The following is a 27,310-nucleotide window of genomic DNA, read 5'->3' on the forward strand; positions in this document are numbered from 1 at the left end:
AGTAATGACAAGTAAGACAGAGTTGTATATTATTCATCTGATAGTTCAAAAGTTATAAGGGTTCATTCCCTCATTCCCTCTATTCCAAAGGATTATACTGTACAAACATTTTTTAATCAACTGTTAATTGACCAGTGTTTTTTTTTATTAGAACAGGTAATAAGTTATTTTTGCATCTGTATGAATTCTGTTTTTTTTTAAACAAAATAAATAATGAAATAAAGTTAACAGTTTTCACCCATTATTTTATATCTTTCATTATTGGTCCAAGTAATTATATTTTAAAGTATACTTTTATTCCACATCTTAAGCCAACAGGAATCACCAAAAGCATTAAATTATCGTTAATTTAAAGTTACTTTGGAGTTTGAGAAATATTTATTTTGGATGACCGGCAGATATCCTTATTTCTTAAATTTGGAACTTTGAACATGAAATCTCCAATAGAAAGGCAAAACATAGAAAGAGAAAACAGAAAATGTGTATTGTGTTATTCAGATGCCATTGGTGATGAATACCATTACATTTTTTATTGCTCAGCTTTCGATAATTGTAGAAAACAATGTATTGCATTTTACAATAGAAATAGAACAAACACATTGAAGTTTTATGACTTAATAAATTCCCCAAAATGTACAGAACTGAACGAACTTTGTAAACTTCTCAATTTTATTGTTTTTTATTTGGTCGGGTTGTTGTCTCTTTGACACATTCCCCATTTCCATTCTCAATTTTATTATTAAGGAGATCAATAACAAATTGAACTTTTCTGGGTGAACAATTGTGAATGCCTCTATCTACTTTCGTACATTATATATTTATGTAATTGTATTGAAATATGTAAAATTATCTCTATACCTTTCTGTTATTTGGTTTGTGAGAATAAAGATTTATATATATATAAGATTATACTTGGTTATAATATTATTTATATGATGATTAATTAGTAAAGCAGACAATTTTTTAAAGTTACAAATTCAAAAATTATTAAAAATAAATCTGACTCCAATCTTTTTACCTGATTTTTCTCTATTTTTAAGTATTTATTTGATGAAAAAAGAAACATATTAAAATTAAATCTTAGGTGAAATTCTAATTAACCTTGATTGTTATAAAAACAAATTATTTATCAAAACATCTATTGTTATTTGCAAGTGGGAATAGAAGGAATAGTATTTTTAAAAAGTGGGAATAGGAGGAAGACACCGTTATAAGTTATCAGCCGTGTACACTGATCAATACCTGCAGAAGTGAAACGATGCATGAACTTGCAAGCCCGACAGGAAATCGCTTGAATACCTGGACATGTCACCTCACACCCCTCACAATACCTTTGGAAGTAATACCTTTAGCCATGCTGGTGATCAGATGAGGGAAGATCAAAATATATTTGTTTATTACTTTAAAGAATTATGAACAAATTAAATTTTCGAAAACAATTTTCACGGAACACTTATTTATGATTTCAACTTTGACTTTTCACCTAATTCCAATATCAACAGTTTAAAAACAACAGACCATGGTAATTTAAAAAAAGTAAGAATATTTTTCGTATCAAGTTAGTTAGTCGGATAAAACAACCGTACGATTGACAAGATATCGACACGCAATTACGACTACATCGGTTACTGTAGTTTTGTTTCTTTGTGGTTTATAGACATATCGTTTTTATTAATCGGGAAAGAAGACAAAATGGCGGATCGCAGAGAATTGATACTCTAAATTTAAAATCGATGGTGATCGCTTATCTAGCGGAATAAAACTTTAATATCTATGAATTTGAGCATTTTTATACAGAATGAACATAATATCAATTTTTGATTTTTTTGCGAAGTTTCCCTTTAAAGGCTGTGGATTTTCTATAAAAATCTTGGTTTATTTGCCACAAAGTACTCTTGTTCTAGTAAATGCAATGAAACAGAAATTACTTATGCTTTCCATCAAGTTTCCCCTTGGTATATGTACTATAAAATGGCCTACCTCTATTATTCATTATATCTGTAGTTTTGATACAATTGAAGTTTGAAAAATTCATAAAAAAAATGGCTACAGAAGGGGTCATAAACCTTAAGGAAATCTATTCCTGGGATAAGAAAAATAAAACATTATAGCTAAAAACATGAATGTTGGTTAAATAAATACCGCGACATGTCTTATAGCAATGCGAATTCACACTTAGCAAAACAGTCATATTTTGGAATAGGTAACGTTCGGTACTAAGATGACCAGACGACGTAAATGGTAAAGCACAATATATAACTCGGTAAAAAATTCATTATTTAGTTTTGACACAGAAACAACGTATGAATCCATGGTGTAAAGCGTAGAATATTTAATCTGAATTTATCATGAGCATAAAACGCGATAATATGATCTCGAAACAATTCGTGAACAACTTTCAGGACAATGATGGTATTGAAAGGCTATTTGATAATGTTTTGGACTATAAACTATAAGATTCAACACATTATCCAACCGAAACTCATAACAGAAACATCAAAAATAAATACATGCATGTTGGATGCACAAAATACCGAGACACTTCGTATAACAATGCAACATAGCAATTTAATTTTGAATAAAAGAAGATTATTTTCCACATGATAAGGGATATTGTTTAAGGTTATTCATAAGTGGTTTTAAATAAAGGCAACAGTAGTATACCGCTGTTTAAAACTCATAAATCCATGGACAAAAAACAAAATCGGGGTAACAAACTAAAACTGAGGGAAACGCCATAAATATAAGAGGAGAACAACGACACAACATTAAAATGTAACACACACAGAAAAGGACTAAGCATTAGACAAAATCCTATGAGAATAACAAATATAAATGTTATCCCGTTTAGTTCTTGTATTGTTTTTTTTTAAATCTCCTATCAATGATCATAAGAAGACAGATAACCTTTCCACCTATATGAAATAAAATTCAACACACAAGATTTATTCTTTTAACATTTAAAATGCACATCAATACATAACTCTGTCTTTATTTTAATAAATTATAAGTGGAACTAACGCTAATGGTGATATTCGTTGAACTATACTTTAGTTACACATTTAAATGTTTATAAATGGCAATAGCCATGAAGATCCATTGAATCCTATGGTTTGGATTTCATCTGTCGTGTGTGTTTGTCCAATTTTTTTTACTGTCAAATGGTTTATATGAATTTTGGTATAAATATTATAAGATAATGATCACTCTAAACGTTGAATTTAGAAATAGTTTCTTCAAAAAAAATTTCATTACTATTTTTGTAATCTATCGGCACTTCTGTATGTCTTCTAATTATCAACATATCTTAATAATTTTATTGCAATAAGTTGTTGGTATGTTCAATATGAATAACAAGCTCATTGAAGCATGCATGTGATGCAGATTGCCAAGATCAATTTGAAATCTTTAAATAAATCAAGTTAAAAGATTGACATATTATTTACATTTCCAAATTGAAAAAAAGAATAATTGTTCAATCAAATTTAGATATCTTTGAAGCACGCGGAAGTTGTCAGATACTTACCTGATATACTCAACCAAATCATTCAAAATTGGAAATATAACGAAAAGGAAAGTCCGTATTTATTTCTATTGAGACATGACATCTCAAAATAAAGTAAATATTGGTTTTAATATAGCTTATTTAAATAAAATAAAAAAAGGACCAAGTATATTCTGCCAAAAAGTCAGTATACTCAATCAGTATTTTTACATATAAAAATATTAAGTCGTCTCAATATGATAAATTGGAATCAGTTTGTGTTAAGAATTGTCAAACATATGCATGACTTTTTCTTATGTCTACCTTATATAGTTGTTATCATTTATTCCGTTTTTATTTATGTTGGTGTGTTATTTTGTAGCAGTTCATTGTTTTTATTAATCCGTCATTTTCTCTTATAGTTGATGTATATCCCTCTGTTTTGTTTTGTGACTAGGCTTTCGTTTCGCCTAATCGATTTATGACAATTATACATCGGTATACTTCTATATAATATTGCCTTTATTTATACCCGATGACTACATTTCCCCCTGTTTCACAAAATTTGAAACAGCCACGAATATGTTTGAGTTGCTGTGTATTTCTACACTAAGAAAGGCAAAAGTTCCACCATACTGACCTTGCTACTATGCAGAATTGGTCTAGGTCCTTATAACTCTCATTCGGTCTAAAGCTAACTATTTATGAAGATGATAGAACATTAAATTATATCATTTATGCTAATGCTGAGTAGCCATAAGGTTTTATACAATGTTTTAAGAAAAGAAAAAGAAAAAATGGTTTCACGGAACTTTTTTTCTTGTTACAAGTAAATATCAAAAATTTCCCTATCAGTCCAGTATATATTTTTTTACGAAAAGAGTTATCTCTCCTTAAATGAATTGATAAAATTGATTTTCAAACACAGAATTTGTTTAAATATTTTGAGTTATACAAGAAATCACCAAGTTTTAAAATAAAAAGCGTGAGTTGCAGATTACAAAATGAAATTTGAAACTTTCATATGATTGACATGTAATTAAAAAAATAATTGTTCAATCGAATTTAAATATCTATTAAACACCGGGAAGTTATCAAATACTTACCTGATATACTCAACCATATCATTTAAGATTGAAAATATACCGAAAAGGTAAGTTAATATTTATTGCTATTGAGACATATCTCGAATAAAGGAAATATTGGTTTTTATAACAATAGCTCATTATGACAAAAAAAACACCAAACCAAGTATATTCTTACAATAATTCAATATTCTCAATCAGTACTAGTATATATTCACAAATGTTAAGTAGTCTCTACAGGACGAAACGGAAAAAAAATGTGTTAAAAAATGTCTCGTAGTTTCAAATAATAAAATCGCGAAACTGTTTGTAGGTGTTCAACGTTGGCAGAAACACTCCTCTTTGTTCATTAAAAATTTATCACAAAAGATATATGCACATTGATATTTCTGTGAATTGACAGTCAAATGATTTTTGCGGAAATAAAAAACACCATGGTCGGACTGTTACATTCAACAGTTGATACCAATGTCTCACCTTCCTCGACTTTCATCGCAGGCGAGACAAAAACCTTTTTAAGGACTGCTTTTTTTAATTCACATCTATCTGATAGCTGCATTTTCACCTATTGCAAAACAAAAAACAAATTGGCACAGCCACTTTTTTATGTTGCGGGTGTTTATACACCAAGTTTCTCCAAACTAACGACCCGGCTAAGGTATTACTGCCAGACATAATCAGTCATCAAACATTTTACATAATCGATCTGAGTGAATTTAAAGGGGCATTGGCTGTCAATTTATGTTAACCGATTTGACTAAAATTCTCATACTTAATTTATTACATAATAAAACTTATACACAAATTAAAAAAAAAAGTCAAAATAGACGGTTTACAAGGCATGGGGTCGATAATATGTATCATCGTTTCATGTGTATTTTTGTCTGAACTCCATCTAAATAATTCTGGAGTTGAACTCCAAAGACTGGCGACGGCATGAAAGCTATATAAACATAAATATAGATATAAAAATATAGCGAACTCGTGCAATTGCATTTCTAGGATTGTTTAATTTTATATTTTAGGTTAGAAATATATGTCAATAATCGTTTTTACCTGTACATGAATAAGTTTTTATGGATCGAATCAGTCTATCAAATGATCAGCTTTGTTTCACTTTCAATGTTAAAATCCTATTCATTTTAATATCTGAACACGCACAATTCATTTGTAAGCCTTTGCAAGCTAGGGGGTTAACTTGAAGGTCACACGCATACGGATTCAATAAAGTCGAACTATTCACATGCAAGTCATCGTTATTTCTTAGCTTATATAAATATCTCGTAGCCAGTAATAGGAAGTGCCGAGTAGCCATGAGAACATATTTTCAAACGAGTCGACAAATTGAAACTACATACCTTTTCAAAATTAAGATAAAGGTAAAACTTTAAAACATACAATGACTATAAAGATGACAGGCTCCTGACAAGCACTCCAATCACTGACTGAGATAATGTAGAATAATTACATTTGCTTAATTAAAACCAAGTGAACGGCAAGTTCGTCAAGTAAAACAAAAAGTTTTAATATAACGTAATCTGCAAGTAAATTGAAGTTTCTTTTGTATGAAAAGAAAATGTACAAACTTTGTTTCAAACATCATGGTATAATTTACTAGGATAATCTAACCTGAAGTTAATCTATCGTGGGTATTGATCAAATAAGTTATACACAACTGTGTTTGAAACATCACTTATAGTATTAATATAAACATTCATGATATGCTGTAATATCAGCAGTTATAAAATATTAGGATAATGTTATGTATAAGTATGGTAATATTTCATGGGTACTGATCAAATAATTTATACAAAAATTAGTTTGAAACGTTTTATATGTATAAGAAAAATAATCTGCTTCAATATTTCAAATTATCTTGTGACATAAAATTCTATTTACTTTAAAGTAAATTTAAAGTATATGATTGCACACCAATACGTATAAGGTATACACTTTTTTTCCCTACCTGTCAATTAAAGGTCGTTAACAATTTGAAATTCAAATTAAAGTTACATTGATAAAATTATTTTTAATTTGCTTTTTTTTTTCTTAAAGTCCATGGTAACATACAAATATGGAATTTATATAGCATATTATAAGAGTTCTGCACAAAAACTACATCAAAAGTTAATAACAAATATATTTACATTTCTGCTATCAAAGTATGAAGACATGACCACGACCAAAGTTTTAGAATGCGTATCACATAAAAACATGTAATGGGAAACATAGATATTTGACTTTCTAGTCTTAATCAATATTTCAATTCGAATTAAAATATTGTGCCGTGAAGATAATAGAGATCTGAAATAAGAACAACTTGATAAGATTATTTCAAAAGAATTAAAACATTGTAATCATGTTAACTATTTATATACGCAAATATATAGTAAAGATTAAATGATAAACATGTAGTTATTGTAGGTAAACATTTACACAATACAGCTAGTGTCTGGATGTAGCGAAAGATAATACTTTAATCTATGTCACGACACAATTTCATTTACCGATGCATGTCAACTATGCATTGGTAACATTTAAATATATACTGGATATATAAACAAATAATTTTAAATTTCCAATAGACAATCGATACTTTTCCACAGTTGATTACATTATTTGGATAAAACTAGTCACAGAAATGGTATAGGATAATATAGGTGTGACGGAAGTATCTGTCTTTCAGAACTCTGATTTAAAAAAAAACACACGTATTTGTTTCAAAATGCAAATGAACAATTGAACGGCAGTGCTTACACCACCAACAATAATTATCTTAAAAAAACAAAGGACTCCAAATGAGAATTTCACTAATACGCGAATAAGTAAAGTTAAAAATCGAGATGTACATCTAATAATAAACGTCTTACTCCACCGGAGCACATAACGAGTTCATCAAAAAGTGATTCATGTCGCTTTTTGCTTTAGTTTTATTTGTTGTATTTTGTGATGTTCCATTTTACAGTCAAGTCTTTTCCCTCTATAGTCTTTTAAATTATGTGTACAAAAGTATTGCGTTTTCATTTCAAGTTTCAGATTCAAGTTTGTACAAATGGTAATGTCTAATGGTTAGGCATATATTTTGACTTTATATTAAATGACACATTAACTGTTATCACTCACTGTGCCGCTAGTCGCATCACGGTTTGATGTTTGGTTGTGTTGTTTAATATTAAGTGTTCTGGGAAGTTGTTTTCAAATGGCATTGTCCTCATGTTTTTTTCTTCTTTCTGCTGCGGTTAATTATATACGACATTTTGTTTGTACTCCTGCTTACCTATACGTTGTTTTAATTTTCAAAATTAAAACAATACAGATGAACTCGTCGGATTTAAATAAAATTTATCACGTAACATCCACTGAAAAAAATCAGACATGATTGTGTATAAAAATACCAAAGCCTTGGTTAAAATCAAGTATATACTAAATTTATTTATAACAGCACGAAAAAAATCAGGCTTACTTCATGCTAAATTGTGACTTAATACTTGCTAAATCAATTACAGTGACACCTTTCCTAAAACCATAGGTTTATATCTATCAAGTGGTCCAAAAACAATCATATGCATTTCTGCTCTTTTTTTCCATAAAATTGAATTGAAAAGATCGAGCGCAAAATCTTTGTTGATAAACACTACAATAATTCATTGACCTATGTGCGGTACGAATAGGGAAATACGGACTGTCAAACAGATAAATGGCATATAAAACATGCTAAAAACAATCTAAATGTTCATATAAACCCAATAAAAAGGCTATATTATTCTACAATTAACTTAAAATCAATTTTATTGTACAAAATATTTCATATTTAAAAAATTCACAGGGGCCATAATGCGAAACTTAACTTCTAACTGTGTATTGCTACCCATAACTTCCGATGATGCATCAAATTGAGGGGCTGGATATTCCGCAACTGCGCAGAATTGTGTTCAATATATACTTTAGAAACGTGATACAAGGACTCATTTCTACTTGCACAAGCGTGCACATTTTGCTCCCTCCGATGTCAAAGAAGGAACAACTTTGGTGGAAGAAGGGTCATAATAGAGGCTGCTATCTCTAATGACCGTAAAACGTAATTGGTTCATGTTCCATGTAATTTGCTGGCTCAAAGGTACCTATACGACATTCTCAACGTCACCTTATGTTATTAACTGAAAGAGGGAGTAATGCCAACAGAAAAATGAGATGCCTCACACAGCGCTTTTAACAATGGACTACCTTGAATAGAATAAAATCAAGGTGTTACCTTGAACTTTCAAATCGTCTTGAATCCTTTTGAAAATCTTTCAGATCAACTGGATTAACCCTTGCCTAAGTTCCTTGATCAGATTGACAAATGTTGCATCAGGAATGGCGAGCAACTCAACGTAAAAACATGAGAACATTGATAGTATGTATGCCGATATGGAGCAGTCTAAGCAGAGAAAGTGATCATTCACTTTAATGGCACCGAAAGTAACCCCAACTGGGATGAATTGACTTTATCTTACCTTCTATACATTTCTAGGAATATGATGGGTTAAAAGCGTCCGCGTGCAAACCGTGTATATTTGATATTAGGTTAGTAGGGAGGCGGGGCTTATTTCATACACGGTTAGTAGTGGTGTTACGTCCCTTTATATTCCATATTAGGTAAGAAGGGAGGCGGGGCTTATTTCATACACGGTTAGTAGTGATATTACGTCCCTTTATAAAAACAAAACAGTACTGGGAAAAAATCTTAAAGGTTTCAACAGACGAAGAAATTGATAATTACGATGGAAATAAATTCATAAAACACATTTAAACCTAACAAGTTGTTCTTCTTGGCATCTGTTTTTGAAGGATCAATGGAAGTAGTTTCTTAATGCTAACAGTATCGAAGACTTGCTCATTTTCATAGGTCTCTAGTCTAAACTGACACGTTAAGATAGTCAGTAAGATAAATTCGTTACAAAGTGTGCAAGTGACGTAATACGGTATATATGGGGTCAGTAAATTCCATATGGGGATTCGAGCTTCGCTCTCACTAGCACACTATGTAACTAATACTATTGATCAAACTCGAATTGAACTGTTTCCATTTTGTCTTTCAAGCACGTTTTGACTAAATATCTTTATTAGTTATTGTAATTCCTTTCAAAAGACATGTTAAAATTCCTAAAATTCGTTATATGTTTCTGTTTTTGCAGAGTATATGTACACACTAAAAATGAAAGAGTTACGGTTTTTGACATTTTTTGTAGCAATTTCATCTTAAAACAATTCTAAAAAATCAATCTTTTTCTCATGATAATGGATATGTTGATAGGCAATTCTTTAAAAAGGTGATTTTAATTGTTTCCCAGTATTTTTTCGATATTGATTCATTTTTTATCGCCATTAATCCCCTGATAATAAGATCACTGATAACTTTCCAACCATATGACACGTGTTATAGTAGCATGCAATTCCTGTGTTGCGGATTAAAATCAAAATTTGAAACTTTCATATAAATATGTTTAAAGTTTGATATAATTATTATATTTTCTATACTAATGAAAAACTATACTTGTTCAATCGAATTTAAATATCTGTTAAGCACCGGGAAGTTGTCAGATACTTACCTGATATACTCAACCATATCATTAAACATTAGGAATATACCGAAAAGGTAAGTCAGTATTACTATTGAGAAATATCCAAAAGAAAGGAAATAGTGTATACCAATAGCTAACCTACATTCAGAAAAAAACATATATATTCTAACAAAAAGTAAAAATACTCAATCAGTATTAATACATATAAAATGGAAAACGCTGAGTAGCCATAAGTAAAGGCAACAGTAGTATACCGCTGTTCGAAACTCATAAATCATTAGAAGAAAACAAATCCGGCAATAAAACAAAAAAAATTAAGAATTGAATAAAGATAATTGACCATTTGTCATGTCTTAGGAAACTTAAAATCTGCACAAAGAGACTCGAAACGAAAGAGACGAACTGTAAATATTTAGATTACAGGCTCCAGACAAGCACCCACTCATCAATAAAACAGTGTGGTTTATAACAACGGAAGAATAAAAGTTGCTCTATAACAATTTGTTGAAGATCAAGGGAGCAATAGTTATGTAGCATAATCTGCAAGGAAATTGAACTTTCTTGTGTATCAATCCAATGATATATATTAGGATTAAACATCAATTATAGTATAAGCACAGTGTTTTAATATAAGCAGCTATAATATACTAAGATAGCGTTATGTGTAAGTATGGTTATCTTTCATGGGTATCGTTTAAATAATTTATACAACATTTGGTTGAAAACGTTTTTTTATAATTTAGGAAAACTAATCTGCTTCAATATTTTAAATCATCTAGTGACATTGAAGTTAACTAACTAAAAGTATATAGTGGAGCAGTTATGTGTAGTATTACAAGGTATACACAATGACTTATTGTTCTGTCAATTAAAGGTTGTCAAAATTCAAATAAAATAACATTTATACAATTCATTTGCTATTCATAAAGTCCATGGTTACATAGACATATGAAAGCGAGATGCCATTTTTTAACAGATAGAGTTTTTCACCAACATCATAAAAGCTTCATAAGATCAAAATATGTATTTACATATGTTATTCCCACACAGTATAAAAACAAGACGGAGTCCGAATTAAAAAAAAGAAATATCCTGGTATTGGATAACTACTCGTAGTAATACATCTATTTGGTCAATATAGTTGAAATAGATCTGATTTTTTTTTATAGAAGTTTGATAAGATTAATTTAAAAAGAACAAAACATTTTAATCTAATTATATATTTATATCAAAACACGATAGTCAAGATTAAATGATAAACAGTTTTATTTGATAAATATTAAGATAATTCAACTTGTGCATAGTGTTGTGGCCAGAAATAGCCCAAAACTATGTCATGGCACAATTTCATTAATTGGTTCATGTGAATTGTGTATTGGTAACATTAAAATATATACAGGATAAATGGATAGATAGAAGGCACTTGTCTTCTATGATGTTCTACTTTACAGTCAAGTCTTTTGTCCTTTATGGTCTTGAATATTATTTGTCCAGACGGTGTGCGTTTTCATTTCACGTTTACAGAATCTGGTTTGTGTTTGAACTAAAAAAATCAAAATGTCAGATTTTTTGTAAAAGGTAATGTTTAATTGTTAACCATGCAACATTTATCAATTCGTTATAATAATATGTCTTATCGCCGATTTTTATCTGGATTCAATAATGGAACCTGAACTGAATATGGAAAGACGACGAACATTATATATTATTCAGAATGTCTTAAAAATATAGTTGGATATCTTTCTTAAAAATAAATAATTATATAATATAAAGGACGAGAAAAAGGATTGGTGCTGAAAATTAGGATGTACTGTAAAACCAATGAAGAGTATACCCCTACAAATGTACACAAAGAGAACATTGTAATGTTTGCCATATAAGTTTATAATGAATATTAGAATTGTTTCAATGTAGGCATATTTCAAATCTGTATAAGACTGCAAATCTGTGTAAATACATCTTTTTTCAAAACAGAAGTTATATTCAGTTTCTGTACGTTAGATATACATACTTTATGTATATTAAAGTTTGCATTAACTCCTTAATTCAAGCAGACATATAATGGCTACGGTATGATATGAATTAGGTCATGAAGTTAACGTTTATGACGAATGCTGGCTCCAAATTTAGTTACAATAAATGGATAAACAATTTAAATAACCCGTTTTTAACGATTACATTATAATTATCCTGTTATAATTTGAGGTTTTGTTTATCTTTCAAATAATACTTCTACTTTGACACGCAATGTGGATATGTCATATTACTTTTTTCTTTATTTACTTTATAGGAATTTTTAATTTGCTTTCCTCTCCCCCAATCATGATCTGTCATAAGTGAGGGCAGCAATCCGATTGTTTTTTCATGATATATCATTTGTCCCAAATACTAATTTTGGTTTGTATTAATTACTAATTCATTAAGTTAATGTTTTACCGTACATAATAATCATATAATACTTGGTCGTAAAAGTAAAAACAAATACGACTAATTGAAAGTCAAAGATGGATAATGCCTTGACAAGTGAAGAGCTAGACTACACGAACAAAACTAAAATAGCCATATCAGGTCAACTTCCCTGCGAGAGTAGGAGCCCTATTTTTCATGAATTTAAAAAGGTTGATATAATAAAAAAAAATGTGTATACTGTATTATATTCTGAGTATTTTCCTTGACACTCCAAAAGTATTTCACAGGGATACTTTTTTTTAGTTTGGACAGTGTAGTAAAATTGTAGTAAGCAATCTGAAGAATAAAGAATATTTATCTTTTGTTAAAAAAAAATATTTAAAAAAATATTTTTTCTCAAGTTGGCACATGGTGCAAATTTGAAATCTCCAGAATAGATTAGCAGAAGCACATTATACCTACATGTAATTATCACTTTTCTTTGAAACCTTGAAAATCATTGTGTTTTTTCAACTAACTGATTAAGATTAAACCAAATTGTTTCACAATTACAAGGATATTCCTCTCATAAACATAAATACGGTTAAAAACGATTGAAGTCAGATTTGAATTATTGTTTTATGATACGAAATAGAACAAAATGTTGACGGGCGGATAGACATCGATTGAGCGTTCCTGATGAAGGTAAATCGAGAAAAGGGCTTCGGACGCAAGAAATTATTAAACGTGTCGTTTTCAATTTTTGAGCATCACTTTATGTTAAAACTATAATTTACAAAAGTTTAAAGGGGCACTAGCTACGAGATATAATAAAAAAAATCTAAAGTATGAGTTTTTTTGTTCAATCATTAATGAAAGTGAAATTATGAAATAATAATTCACTTTAAACAGCTAAAATGGTTTAATTTTGTCAAATTAAGCTAATATGATAATGAAATATTTACTTACAAGTGCATAATTCGACCTCATTAAACCTGTATTCATGTGAACTCCAATTTCACCTCGTAGAAAGAGATAGAAAAACGCATGCATTGTCCGTGTACGGTAATTTAAAGGAAAAGAATGTCAACATTGAAAGTGAAACAAAGGTAAATAATTTGATTGACTGATTCGATCCACAAAAAATCATTCTTATTTAGGAAAAAACGACGATAAACATAATTTTTTTAATCTATAATACAAAATTTAGTAGACCTATAAAAATCCAACTGCACGAGTTGCTTAATCTATTTATATCTATGTTTATGTTTACATCGCTTATATGGTCATATAAGGTCAACTCAAAATTTAATTATATGGCGTCATTGCTAACATTCACACGAAACGAAGCTAAATCTTACTGAGACCATGGCCTGTAAATTGTTTATTTTATACTTTTGATAGTTTGGAAAAATGTTTTACATTGGTTTAAATAAAATATGAGAATTTGAGTCAAATTGGTGAACATGAATTCGATAGCTAGTGCCCCTTTAAAATAATTTCATTTACCTATTACAAAGTTTAGGAATTTAAATTATGCATGTATGATTTAATTTAATTCAAAATCATAGTGTCTCCTCATCCATAAATAAGCATGCACTATAAATTAGATACATTTAATATTACATTACCTATACATTATATATCACAAAAATGATTGAGATGGTAGGCATACACGTCAGTGTGACAGAAACCTAGCAACAAATGAACAAACTTATGTTTTAAAAAAAAAGCTAGCGTCTATACTGCGTGTTAAACTTTTGCCGACCGCTAGGCTTCCTAGTTGATATTTTAGAGACTTTTTTTTCCGTTTTGAATTTTTCTCGGAGTTAAGTATTTTTGTGATTTTTCCTTTTTATTACAATCATGAATCGCTCAGGAGAACACGATGTTGTAAAATTCCAAAAGTAAAACTTAAAAACAAAAAATAAAATTATTGAAATTGTCTGTTTTACAGTAAAGTATTACTTATAACCAATGATCATCAAAACTGTGTTATGTTTTTTTTATTATGTTGTTTCTTTTTTCAGCTGTGTGAGATTGTTTCACATCTCTGTTTTAAACATTAAGTTATCTGGTTATGTATTTGAGTTATGTGGTTACTTCTTATTCTTTTAGTTGTGAGGTTCCATGTTTACGTTCTGTAGTTTCATCGGTACGGTGTTTAGGTTCTTCTTTATGTTATGCTATTACTTTCATAGCGTTCTGTGGTTTATCTTCGAGTTCTGTTGGTTTATCTTCGAGTTCTTTTGGTTTATCTTCGAGTTCTGTTGGTTTATCTTAATTACGTCACGGGATTTATCTTGGGGTCTGTGATTTTATTTCGAAGTTCTGTTGGTGTACCTTTACTGCGTTCAGTGGGTTTATCTTGAAGTTCTGTTGGTTTACCCTTGGTGTGTTCTGTGGTTTAATCTTAAAATTCAATGGGCTTAACTTCACTACGTTCTTTTGTTTTTTTTCGTAAAGTTCTGTGAGTTTACCTTTACTACGCTCTTTTGTTTAGTTCTTTAGTTCTTGGGGTTTACCTAAACTACGTTTTTGGGGTTTACCTAAACTACGTTTTTGGGGTTTACCTAAACTACGTTTTGTGGTTTCATCTTTATGTGGTGTGGTTCTATGTTTACCGTCTGTGGTACAAGAACATATTCAATCGTTTTATAATATGTGCCTTCGTCTTTAGAGACACATATTGTTTCAGATGTTTTGTGAACCTCTAGATGTCTTTGTTTTTGTTTTTGTGCCGTTGTGTTACTATTTCATCAACGTCTACCCACGAAAACTATCAAAAATCTAAATCCACTCCGCGTGAAGAAAAATTACATTCTAAGATAATTTTATGTTCCATATGTGTGACAAGTCTATTAAGCAAAAATAGAAGCGTTTAAAGTAAAACTGAATACCTATATACTTCGAAATACTTTTTTTTTTTTTTTTATCTTGGAGCTCTGTGTGTCTACCCTTAGTGCAATCTGTGGTTTAATCTTGGAATTCAGTGGGTTAAACTTTACTACGTTCTTTGGTTTTATAGTGAAGTTCTGATTGTTTACCTTTACTAAGTTCTATGGTTTTTATCTTGAGTTCGGTGGGTTAACATATACTACGCTCTGTCGTTTCATCTTTGAGTTCTGGGGGGTTACCTCAACTACGTTTTGTGGTTTCATCTTTCACCCCTCGGTGTGTTCTATGACAAGAAAAAACTTAAAATATGCATTATCCATAACATATCTAGTGAATATTTTATAATGTGTACCTTCATCTTTCGAAACATATCTAATTGCAGACGGTATAAGAAACTTCTAGATGTCTTAGTTTTTGTGCCGCTGTGTTGCCGTTACTCACGAAAACATATTAAAAATCTAAATCCACTCCGTGAAGAAAAATTACATTCTAAGATAGTTTTATGTTCAATATATGTGACAAGTCTATTAAGCAAAAAAAGAAACGTTTAAAGTAAAACAGAAACCTACTTATTTTGAAATACTTTCTCAAGGTGATATCACCTAACGAACTCCACTTTTGATACTAAGTTGCTATCACGCATATCGATAAACGATCGTATTACAACTTGACGATTAAAGCAATACTATTTATTTTTATTTTTACATTGTTTACTGTGAACCTATTCAACAGTGTATTAGAGCACCACGATTCCGTCGTTTCAATCACTTAAGTAACTAGGACGTTGATTACTTTACCGATTGTTTCCAAGTCCAAATATTTAAGAAAAACAATTCACGATGGTATATTGAAATATGGTTTATGACTTATTGTAGCATGTGAATTGTTTGCATGTTATTATTTCATTCAGTTTATAACAGGGAGCGACATGTAAAACAAAATTGTAGTCTCCTTACATACTAGTTGTTGCTGATTTTACAATAAATCAACATACCAACAAAAAAAACTGGTTTTGCTCTACTTCATATTTTGTCAAAATCAGTATCGGAAATAACAACAACATCTACCAATAAACGAAATAAGTTGTATGTAAAAGTTTATAAACATTTTGATAATATTATTCGACAGATGATGAGACAACTGAGTTAATGTAATCAAATATGGGACTGAACAAGGTAGAAATATCTGAACTTTCGAATGAGCAAGTAAGTTTTGACCAACTATTAGACATAGCAGTGTTTTATATGAATTTTAACAGTTATGGTGTTATGATAGTTCATTAAGAACAAAACTTAATTTTCCTATTGTAATCCCTGTGTGCTACAGTATGTCTTATACAAAAATGTACTCAATACAAAAATAAAATCATATAATCAATTTCTACTTTGCTACATTTCCATATAAAGGAAATTGTTTTTTTTTTTTGTCTAAAGGGAATTTTGCGTGTGAGTATATTATATGTGTGACAAGCTCTCCATTGTGAGTGGTATCGAATCATGAGTTCCAAAACATTCTGAACTATGAAGTTTTGATGTTCAACAGTATTTGAAAAACATAAGAAAAACATAAGAAAAGGAAACAGGATAAAAATTCAAAACAAAAGGAAAATGGCATCGACATAAAAAAAGCAATGTCGTAGCTTTTACTGAATAGTGTCCATCTGAAAATTTCCAATTCATTTGCGTAATTTTTTCCTAACCATCCCTCCCCCCTCACACGCAAATCACGAAGTTATATTTTTCCTGAGGGAGGTAACATGCAATGTATAGGTTGTTGAGTAAAAGTGAATTGACTGTCCATGCTTTTCCACAAGAGTCTTAAAATGTTCATTTATTTTCGTTACTTTGTTTCGAGATGGCTATGGTTGCTCATTTATATCTTTTGTTGTTTTTATAACTTGAAATATACCCGTTTTTTCAACTCTATGATTTTTTATAGCTTATTTACAGTATAGGTTATGTTAATTGGTAGAGGCCATACGATGACCTGTAACTATGACATAAATGATAATCCGTCTTAAACAAAAGTTATCTCACAAGCAAACATAACAAATATTATCTTTTACAAATACCTTTTTTGCTGCTGGATTGTTTTATATTAGATATACAATTTTTTTTAATTCAGTTATCACAAAAATTGATTGAATGTGTCAGAAAGAAGGATGCAAAAAATGCAGCAGCCTTGATAGAAAATGGCGCTGACTCCAATTATGCTGATGAGGTAAACGTTTAATATGTTCTTAATACAATAAACTTGTTAGAAAGTTGTTTTTAGTTCTGTTACATTAACAAAATAAGTTGAACAACCTATACAGACATGAAAGCTTAATGTGACAATGATTCGGACCAAATAAATCCAAGTAACGTAACAGAATTAATCTAAGCAACGCGCGAAAAAATTTGACATTGTTGATAATAATACCGTAAATGTGGTTCACTTTCTTTAATTAGTAAAAAATAAGTTAATATAAATATTTTCAAGGTCAACAAAATAGAAACAGGATATTCAATTCAATTCAATTCTTTATTACTTCAAGCACATTATGCTTATCAGTGCAATAAATACAAATACATTTTTATAACACAACATGACAACATACATCAGAGAAGCAAATAAATATTAAATATTGACCAATTACAGTTAGGTCCTATGTTTAAGTGCATTAAACAAGAATTTACACAAATTACTCAAATCTTTTACATTTTCAGTGCTGAGAAGTTGCACTTATTTGAACGACGATGGAAGTCTATAATAATAAACTTTAATAAACTGTCTCCTTAAGTCTCTATAGCATTCACATTGTTAAACAAAATGGAAATGCATAGTAAACACCCTTTGTTCACCACAGGACCAACCACCCCCACCCCCTGTATCAGGAAAAATAGTAACCTTTAATATATATGAATCTGATGTTCAGTAGTTGTCGTTTGTTGATGTGGTTCATAAGTGTTTTTGTTTCTCGTTTTTTATATAGATTAGACCGTTGTTTTCCCGTTTGAATAGTTTTACACTAGTTTTAGTGCCCTTTATAGCTTGCTGTTCGGTGTGAGCTAAGGCTTTGTGCTAAAGTCCCAACTATATAAAGATTTACTGATCTTACATTCATTACTTTTGTATATTACAACGAAGCAAGTTAATTGTATACAAAAAAAAGATAAACCCAGGTTTAATCAACCTTTTTCTACAAAAAGAAATGCCTGTACAAAAAATACTGAAACAAACCCGAACATAATATATTGTTCTAAACAAGTTAACTAAACTATAAATTTACATTGTCAAAAAGTATAGTGTTTAAATTCATATTCATAGAGTACAATATCGTATTCAATGACAATTATTTCCCAAACCTATCGCACATCAATACCCTAATTATAAATGTAATAGTGAATGTAGAATGTCCTTTGTATACCAGTACAGAACTCTGATACGGACTTTCTCAAAAGCAATAAAACAATGACCAGTATGATAGAACGAACAAAGAGTATATATTTCTTGCGTTTATGAACTGTATATACGTACAAACATTTCTAGTTAATTTTTTTATTGGTAGAATAAGGTTTTTGTGAAATCATAACCTGCAAACTATTTATATCTTTTATCAGTATTGTTTTGTTCTTTCGTTATATTTTTGTTTTCATTTTCAAAAGTTGTAAACTGTGCGAGGCTTCATTTTATATTTTTATTTAAAGGATACGTTTAATCGACAGTTTTGCTTACTATACTAATAACAATGTTGGCATTTTATTTCATGTTTGTTTAGTTATAATATTGCATGTTTAGGCCTTTTAAATTGTATTTGTTTTATTCAAATTATTGTTATATATCGTGTTTTAAAAGCGTATGTAGGGCTGGGTATTGATCTTTGTTTTTAATTGTATTGTGTACAGAACATGCATATTTACTGAAATATCGATATAGGACGCTTTGATAGAATAATCTTTATCTTATCTTATTTATTGGTTAAGAGTATTTTCCAGTTCAAATATTATCTAAGTGTTTAAACTTTTCAGCAACGACGACTTCGAGTTCTTGTATCCAACTATGCATGCTATTGTCAATTATAATTGATCGCAGTTTTATATATTCCTTTTATATTTATTGAATAATAGTTTTGGTTCTGTTTAAGGCTGGGATTCCTTTAACTTGCATTGCCCGTGTTTCTTTTTAAAAATTATATACTACACTTTTTTTAACTGTTCCTTGCTTGTAAATGTAACAATTGCAGGAATTTTAATCAAAGTAGCTGTTTTATACCACTTTGTAGTATGATACACATTTTACCAAAATTGATATTTAATTACAGGACTAGATTAGAAAGGTATTTGACTTCTCGATTTATTTCTTTGCAATTAACCACAGCAGAAATTCTTAAATTTGTATGAAATTAATGTTTTGAACAATCACTTCTGAAGCAGGCTTTCAACGCTCACATGCAATAAAACAATCCTTCTGTATTCTTATATTTACTGCCCTCTTTCTAGATGTGTATTTTTTATATTTCCGTTTCTTTGCTGATTTCGTTTTTAAACCTTGTGAGTACGATATTCATTAAGTATAAAAGTTTTCTATAAAAATCTGAATGTTTTTATTTCAATTGTAAATAAAGCCGTTTTTGTCAAAATTATGAATGAAAAACACTGAACCAAAAAAAACCCTGCATCTTTGTAGATTGCAAAATCTGTTTTTGACAATACACAGATATAATTAAATTTCACACCTAGATTGTCGAATGACATACTAGATTTAATAAACATACGAAGCTAGATTACAGAATTTAAAGTTTAAAACACAGAAGAAATTCAAATTCTGATGAAACAAGACAAGAATATTCATGAGATGCACAATATTTGAATGGCCTTCAAATTATTCTAACTTTTAAATCGAGTTGTGACTTCAAATAAACATGACAAATGCACATGATAAAGGCAATTATTATACCGCTGTTCAATTAAGATGTAATTTAAGCGGTTTAAAGTTATATTTGACGACACGTGCCTTTTTTTATATATATATATATATACAAGTTTTACCTTTTGAAGTAAAAAACGTTTTTAATTGGGTTTTCCTATTATAAAAAATAAGTTTTCAACGAAATCTTTCCACGTGTTACAAATGTAGACACCTCAATAGTTTAAGATTATATATGATCACGATTTGGCCGTTTTCTGAAGGTTTTTATAATATGATTGTGTTGTTTTTGCCATTTAGCAGGCAGGACTTTTTGTGTTCACGATGGTAGATATGGAAGAAAAACAAATAATATGTTCATCAATCAAAACCTCTAGAAAATTATAAAATTTCTTTGTACTACCAATTTAAGACTTACCAAGGCATGGTCACCACTTAATTTCTGTAATAATTGGAAAAAAGAAATCTACATTATATTAAGTTTTCGTAAACAGTTTGTATGTAGTCCAAAAAGTGTTTGATGAATTAGCCTATTTTGTTAAAACATTTGAATACCTAGAGTTTTTATTTCTTTGTTTTCTTCACCTCTGAATATAGTCGTTTATAACTCTCCTACTATATCTTGATTATGAGATTTTCATATGTTGAACTGATATCCGTAGCTGCAGTTATTTCTATTTCATAATGAATGTTATTTGATATCTTTGGATATCCATAACTGTAGTTTAGGACATCAGCTTTAACCTAGCTGTTATAGGATGGTAAACATGCATTAGAAATGAGTTTAATCTACTCTTCGTTACAGGCTGGTTGTACCCCTTTACATTATGCTGCACTTGAAGGTTATGTTGACCTTGTAGTCCAAATGATTCAAAATGGTGGAAACGTTAGAAAAGTAGATATGGTAGGAATTTACCTTATTAAAATTATACTTCAAATAAATATGAGTTGAAATATTTAACACACCAATAAGATCGGTACATGAAAATGGAAACATGTGGTAGTTTTGGTTGAAAATAAAAGGATTGAGTATAAAACTAAATTTCAAATATTTAATAACAACTGGAACAAACCGTGACATTCCGGTTTTATTTTACCTACCTTTTTTTGTTATCAAAAAGATTAAAATGTTAGATCACAAATCTGACGACAAATCACTGTGACAATGAATTATCATGTCATTAAATGAGGATTCTAGCGTACTCTAGCTAACCAATCTGGTTACAACCGCCAATGTGTTTGTATTTTTTTCATTTTTGCAGTCGTGTTTTGTATATGAGACCTTTTGTGTTTCTTTGGTTCTTATAATGTGACTCTGTACTTTGAAAGATCCCGTCATTATGTTATTGTTCTATTATAAATTTGAAAATACTTTGAACGTCAAACGACAAAATTATTTTACTCGCTTAGTGGTATTAAGAACGTCTGGATAATTTTAAATCTCAGTATGTTTCTGAAAATTAATTCTAACATAACTTTTGATTTTTTAACCCTGTATACCACCATTCTCCATGTGAAATTGTATTTGTTTATACACTGAACGACAAAATGTCGTCCTATGTGACGTTTACATGATATGACGTCAAACACGCGAAGCAATGAATATGTTTTTGAAATTGACAGATGCTTTTTGTGATTTTTTATTAATGTTTGTTTGTTTTGAGATTGTAACACAGTGATGACTGCCATACCCATATTTTGACTATTTTACCTAGTATGTCTGTTTTGTTGACGCATCGTAGTAAATATAACGGAATTTGATGCGACTGTCATATACGTGAGAGGTTAAGCGCTATAAAGCCAGTTTTATTCCATCATTTTCTACATTTGAAAATGTCTGTACCAAGTCCGGAATATGACAGTTGTTGTCCATTCGTTTGATGTGTTTTATCATTTGATGTTTTGCCATTTGATCAGGAACTCTCCGTTTAGAATTTTCCATGGAGTTTAGTTTTTTTGTGATTTTACCTTTTCTGAGAGAGAAATTTTGCCCTCTTTAGAAAATTAATTTCATAAAGGATCAAACGATCTAATTTGCACTTTTGCATTAAACAAGTTGAGCAACTTATTTCTGTAGAACAAGTACACACCAGTACAGCGGTATTAGAAAATTCAAATAAAATAACTTTTGCTAGTCCAGGAAAAGTAAAACACTTGATCGAAGCGCTATCAAAGCAAATAAATATGCACCGAAGACCCAATTGATACATTGAAAATAGAAACTCCATTTTAAAAATGTTATATATTTACAACAACATAAAAAAAACTGCTTAGCGTGCAATTGCAATTGGGTTTTTAAGTGACTGACTTATTATTTTCAGAATGGCGAAACTGCAATTCATAAAGCGGCACGGAAAGGACACATTGAAGTGATAGTGGCGATAGTAGCACACGGAGGAGATATAAACATATTAAATATGGTGAGATACTGAGACTCGATATTAGTTACAATTAATAAAATTCCGATAATTCGTATACGAACACGTCCAGAAGCATATACCTTTTTCATCGAATTACTTTATTACCAATGTATTCCACATGGCTACTTAAAGTCATGTACACATACAAACATGCAGATATTGTTTCCAAAACAAAATCGACAACTGCTAGAGAAATTAATTGAAGAGTTGTAGGGATAAAAAGCATTCTCTAGAGTTTGTTGAAGCGATAACCGAAGAAATATGTGAATCCTCACGGTAGATATAATGTCCGGCTAGGGTCGTGGTTTTTCGAGTGAATCTGTCCATTTTTTTCGAGTGTAGATCGGGCTTTTTCGAGTGATAAAACATGCGATAAGATCAATTAATTGATATTTCGTAACTATAATAGTTTTTCACATGACTACCCATCTTATTTTTTACACTATACATGTTTTGAGGAACAAAGAAGCACAATTTTCTTGTATTCAACCAAAATATTCAATGTTTGTTAATGTCCGGGCTTTTTTCGAAAGCAACTATGAAACTATCCTGGATTTTGAAAATTGGTCCGTTTTTTTTACAGAAAATTTGAATAAGAAAATAGGTATTCTTGACTTTAAAAAAATGACATTTTCTAGTTTATGACTGTGATTAAGTGAAAGAAAATATCATGTATTTCGAAAAAATCACCAAAAACATATTTATGTAAATGTTTTGTTCGGAAAACGTTCTGCATCAACTTTATAGTGTTAAATTAGAAATTACTGGATCCTTTATAAACCGGTTTTAAGAACAATTGCAGGGGACTTTTAATCTTTAACTTCGTTTCATGCTACCATTGTTTTTACAGTTAATAATATTTAAAAAAAAGAATGAGAAAGAAACCTTCTGGACAGCAGTAATTTTCAGAAAATGCTATGTAATAAAAAAATTTCTACCATATAAGACTTTGCCTCTCCTCACCAAAACAAATCCATGAATTAAAAAAGACACACACATGCATCTGTCCCATTTTATTCCCATTGACAATAAAATTTGAATGAATTTCATATACAACTAACAATGAAATGAATCATTCATCAGCTTAAAACACTATATGTATGAACGTCTAAACCCAAATTGTCTATCCTTAAATCAGATTGTTAATATCACGAATAAATACTGTACATGTAATGTATGAGATGTGACAACCAATATCATTATACTTCACGTTAAAATTCCGTATTTTGATTGGCTAATACGATGGTGTTTACTCTATTTACAATCCTGAGCGGGTGACAATTTTTTAGAATGTTACCCTCTCGTCCAGACCAATCAAAATCGATATTTTAAAGTACAATGAATAGAATTTGCATCAAGTAATTAAATACAATGCTTGAGTTATACGTTGTGGCTCAGATTTTATATTTGCCTGTCAAAATAAAAAATAAAACATCTTTTGTTGTTTGTTTCTAATACCCGTAACGTTGTTATGTACGTGACGTTATAAAAAATACTTTTTAAAAATAAAATTAATATGTAGAAGACCATAATGATAGGACATTCAGTATAATAAATTAAATAGCACATAGCTGAGAGGGTGATAGAGCAGATTGGTACCCATCGAAAAAGCATTGTCAACCTTGGCTTCTCGGGGCAATAATCTGCTCTATCACCCTCTCAGCGATGTGTTATTTATATAATATATACAATGTGAACGACACTTGTTTATAAAATGTAAGTGTTATAAAAAAAAAGATATGGTATGATTGACAATGAGACAACTCTCCACAAGATACTAAATGAGACAGAAATTAACAACTATAGGTCACCATACGGCCGTCAACAATGAACAAAGCCCATGCTGCATAGTCAACTATAAAAGGCCCCGAAATGACAAATGTATAACAATTCAAACGAGTAAATTAACAGCCTATTTTATGTACAAAGCGATGAACGAAAACAAAAATTAATGTCGGATTGATAACATCTTTTTATCGTGAATACTAACATATATGCCGTGTATAACCTTGTATATTAAAATCAAGCTTCTATATCAAGTCTTGTCAGAAAAGATGTCTGTTTGTTTACATTTTTATCATATTCACTCGAAAAAAGGTGGTCACACTCGAAAAAAACCGATCATATCACTCGATAAACCACGATCTTAGCCGGAAACTATAACTACCGTGATCCTATAAGAATTCTTTAAGTTTGTAGTTAGGAACGAAGTTAACTCTTCAATTTCAATAAAAACGTTACAATTTAGATCAGATTTAAGTTAATTAATTTTCTCTATCATAAAATGGTTAACATGTCATATCAAGTTGTATATGTTGTGTTGCACAGGGGTATGTACAACAACATTGCAATGATACTTACTGGTTGCAAACGACTTTCACTGGATTGCTCACCATTCCAATTTTTCTTTTTAAGTGTAGATTTCTTTTGAAATTTCAGATATTTAATAAGTTTATTTTTAAAATCAAACATGTGAGTTAACAAGTGTTTTGAAGGTCCATTGGTGGTATTGGGGTGTTTTCTACCCTGTTGTTGGGTTATTGTTTCTTTGGCATATTCTCCATTTCCATTCCCAATTTCAAGTTGTTTTCGTTAAAAGTTCATAACCTAACATAACATGATGGTACCTATACAAGATCCATACCAGCAAACAGAAGCAAACATATTATCAAAATCATTTCAAATTTCAAAACAATATGCTTAAACTATATTCTTCTGTGTCTGATTCGACATTTTAAATCACATTGACATAGTGTGATATACTGTTATACCCGGCTGACATGTAACTTGGAAAATTCTGGACATATAAAACATGTACTTTGACCAAGCAGGTTCAGAATAGACTCCGACTTAATTGAAAATAATTTGACCATCACAATTCAAATACTGGGAGATTTAACATAAGTAGAATAAACTCCGAAATCTGGTTGCAATATTCATGACAGTGAGCAAACGTTCACTGCATAATTTTTTCTCTTATAATGGGCCTACAATATCTATAACAAGTCTTGTAGTTCTGTTGTCCAACTATTTGTTATCTGTTATTTTTTTCAATCTAATCATGATTTAAACTTGTTTCACCTGAATCGTTACTATAAATTGCTCATTATCGTACATGTTTCTGATCGACGGAACTAATTTCTCATATTTAGAACATGTTTGCAGCAAACAACCGGTATTTTTATGGAACGTACTAAGCTCATCTTCAAGCCAACTTTCTTCAATAATATTAAGCATACTTCATTCAAGCGCTTTCTTTGAAGAATGGATAACCATTTCAAATTTCATGTCGCTGTACATGTGCACTCATACCATATCTCCCAATATCTATGTAAAGATTATCTGCTATCACTAAAAACAATATATTGTAGTGAATATAATGAACGCATCTTTCGCATTGAAATTGACTTAAATGAATTAGCACATACAGTTTAGTTTTGTCTCATATTTTGACTTTTTGCAATTGACAATGCGGATGAGTTGAGAAAAAGAAATTACGACAAAATGTTTATTTTTTGTCGTTGTCATTAATGTTATCATGATCCTGTGTTAATGTGCATATCTAGTGAGTCAATCGTTTTCTAACATACTTTTACTGTTGTTTGTTCTTATTTTTCTATTGTTTAACCTGGAAAATGGTATGCATGTTTTTAGCGCTAGCAAACAGTATACCGGTAAAAACAAGAATAGTTTTTTATGATCACCAACGAGACAAACTGCTTATAGGAGAGCAAATGACAAAATCAGACTTTTTTCGTAATTTAAAACAAATCATTTGGAAATATAAGCCTTTCCACATTCATGATTGTTATAGAATAAATTATAAGCAACGCATTTTAACACATGCATAGTGTCTTTCAACAGCATGGTCAGAGTGGCCTTGAGCTTGCCGTAATCAGAAAGGATGCAAATGCAGTTCGACTGTTTTGTAAACTAGGGGCAGAAGCTGCTCTTCAGGATTGGGTTTGGACAATGGGTGATACTAACATGCTCGGTAAAAAAGACAAATGGGTTTTAGATCTACTTGTTTTACAGAGCAGTAGATACCCAGGATATAAGTATGGGTAAGAATAAAGAATACAACATTTTTTATGTTGCAGATTAACTTATTATAATTTTTTAGCGACAAGCTTGCTGTTAGGTATGAGCCAAGACTCCGTGTTGAAGACCGCACTTAGACCTATAATGGTTTACTTTTTCAAATTGAGACCTGGATGGAGAGTTGTCCCATTGGCACTCAAACCACGTCTTTTTATATCGTTATATTTGAAGAGCTATGTAAGAAATAAGGTCCAAACGTATAATAGCCAAATCCTTCTAAGGTCAATTTTGCATGAAGGAGTTGAAACCATTGTTAATTTCTAAATTTGTAAACTGACAAATTTAGTAAGGTTTCTTATAAATCAACACATTGTAACGACATTAACTGTGTCTGTTTCTTAATATAGGTGACAAATTTGAACGAGCTCTAGTTGATACAACCTTATAAGGGACCATGTATACTTCGATTTTTTATTCAGGTTAATGATAATCATCATTAAATCTAAATGTATATTACAAGGA

General features: G+C 30.2%; 1 protein-coding gene across 3 annotated transcripts in view; it reads left to right on the top strand.

The window, feature by feature from the left end:
- Positions 1–4,592: 4,592 nt before the first annotated feature.
- Positions 4,593–27,310, top strand: part of LOC139513636 (uncharacterized) — a 29,902-nt gene continuing 7,184 nt past the window's right edge. Inside the window, exons 1-6 of one of the 3 annotated variants that reach the window (XM_071302307.1) lie at positions 4,593–4,637; positions 16,548–16,624; positions 17,544–17,639; positions 21,133–21,231; positions 22,649–22,747; positions 26,612–26,811. In XM_071302307.1, coding sequence (XP_071158408.1) covers positions 16,580–16,624; positions 17,544–17,639; positions 21,133–21,231; positions 22,649–22,747; positions 26,612–26,811 — 539 coding nt within the window. In that variant the 5' untranslated portion in view covers positions 4,593–4,637; positions 16,548–16,579. Of the gene's footprint in view, positions 4,638–8,874; positions 8,966–10,151; positions 10,208–16,547; positions 16,625–17,543; positions 17,640–21,132; positions 21,232–22,648; positions 22,748–26,611; positions 26,812–27,310 lie in introns of those variants that run through there. The other 2 variants (XM_071302308.1, XM_071302306.1) reach the window with 2 other exon arrangements.

Source organism: Mytilus edulis, chromosome 2, assembly GCF_963676685.1.
Source record: "Mytilus edulis chromosome 2, xbMytEdul2.2, whole genome shotgun sequence".
NCBI classification, from domain to species: domain Eukaryota; kingdom Metazoa; phylum Mollusca; class Bivalvia; order Mytilida; family Mytilidae; genus Mytilus; species Mytilus edulis.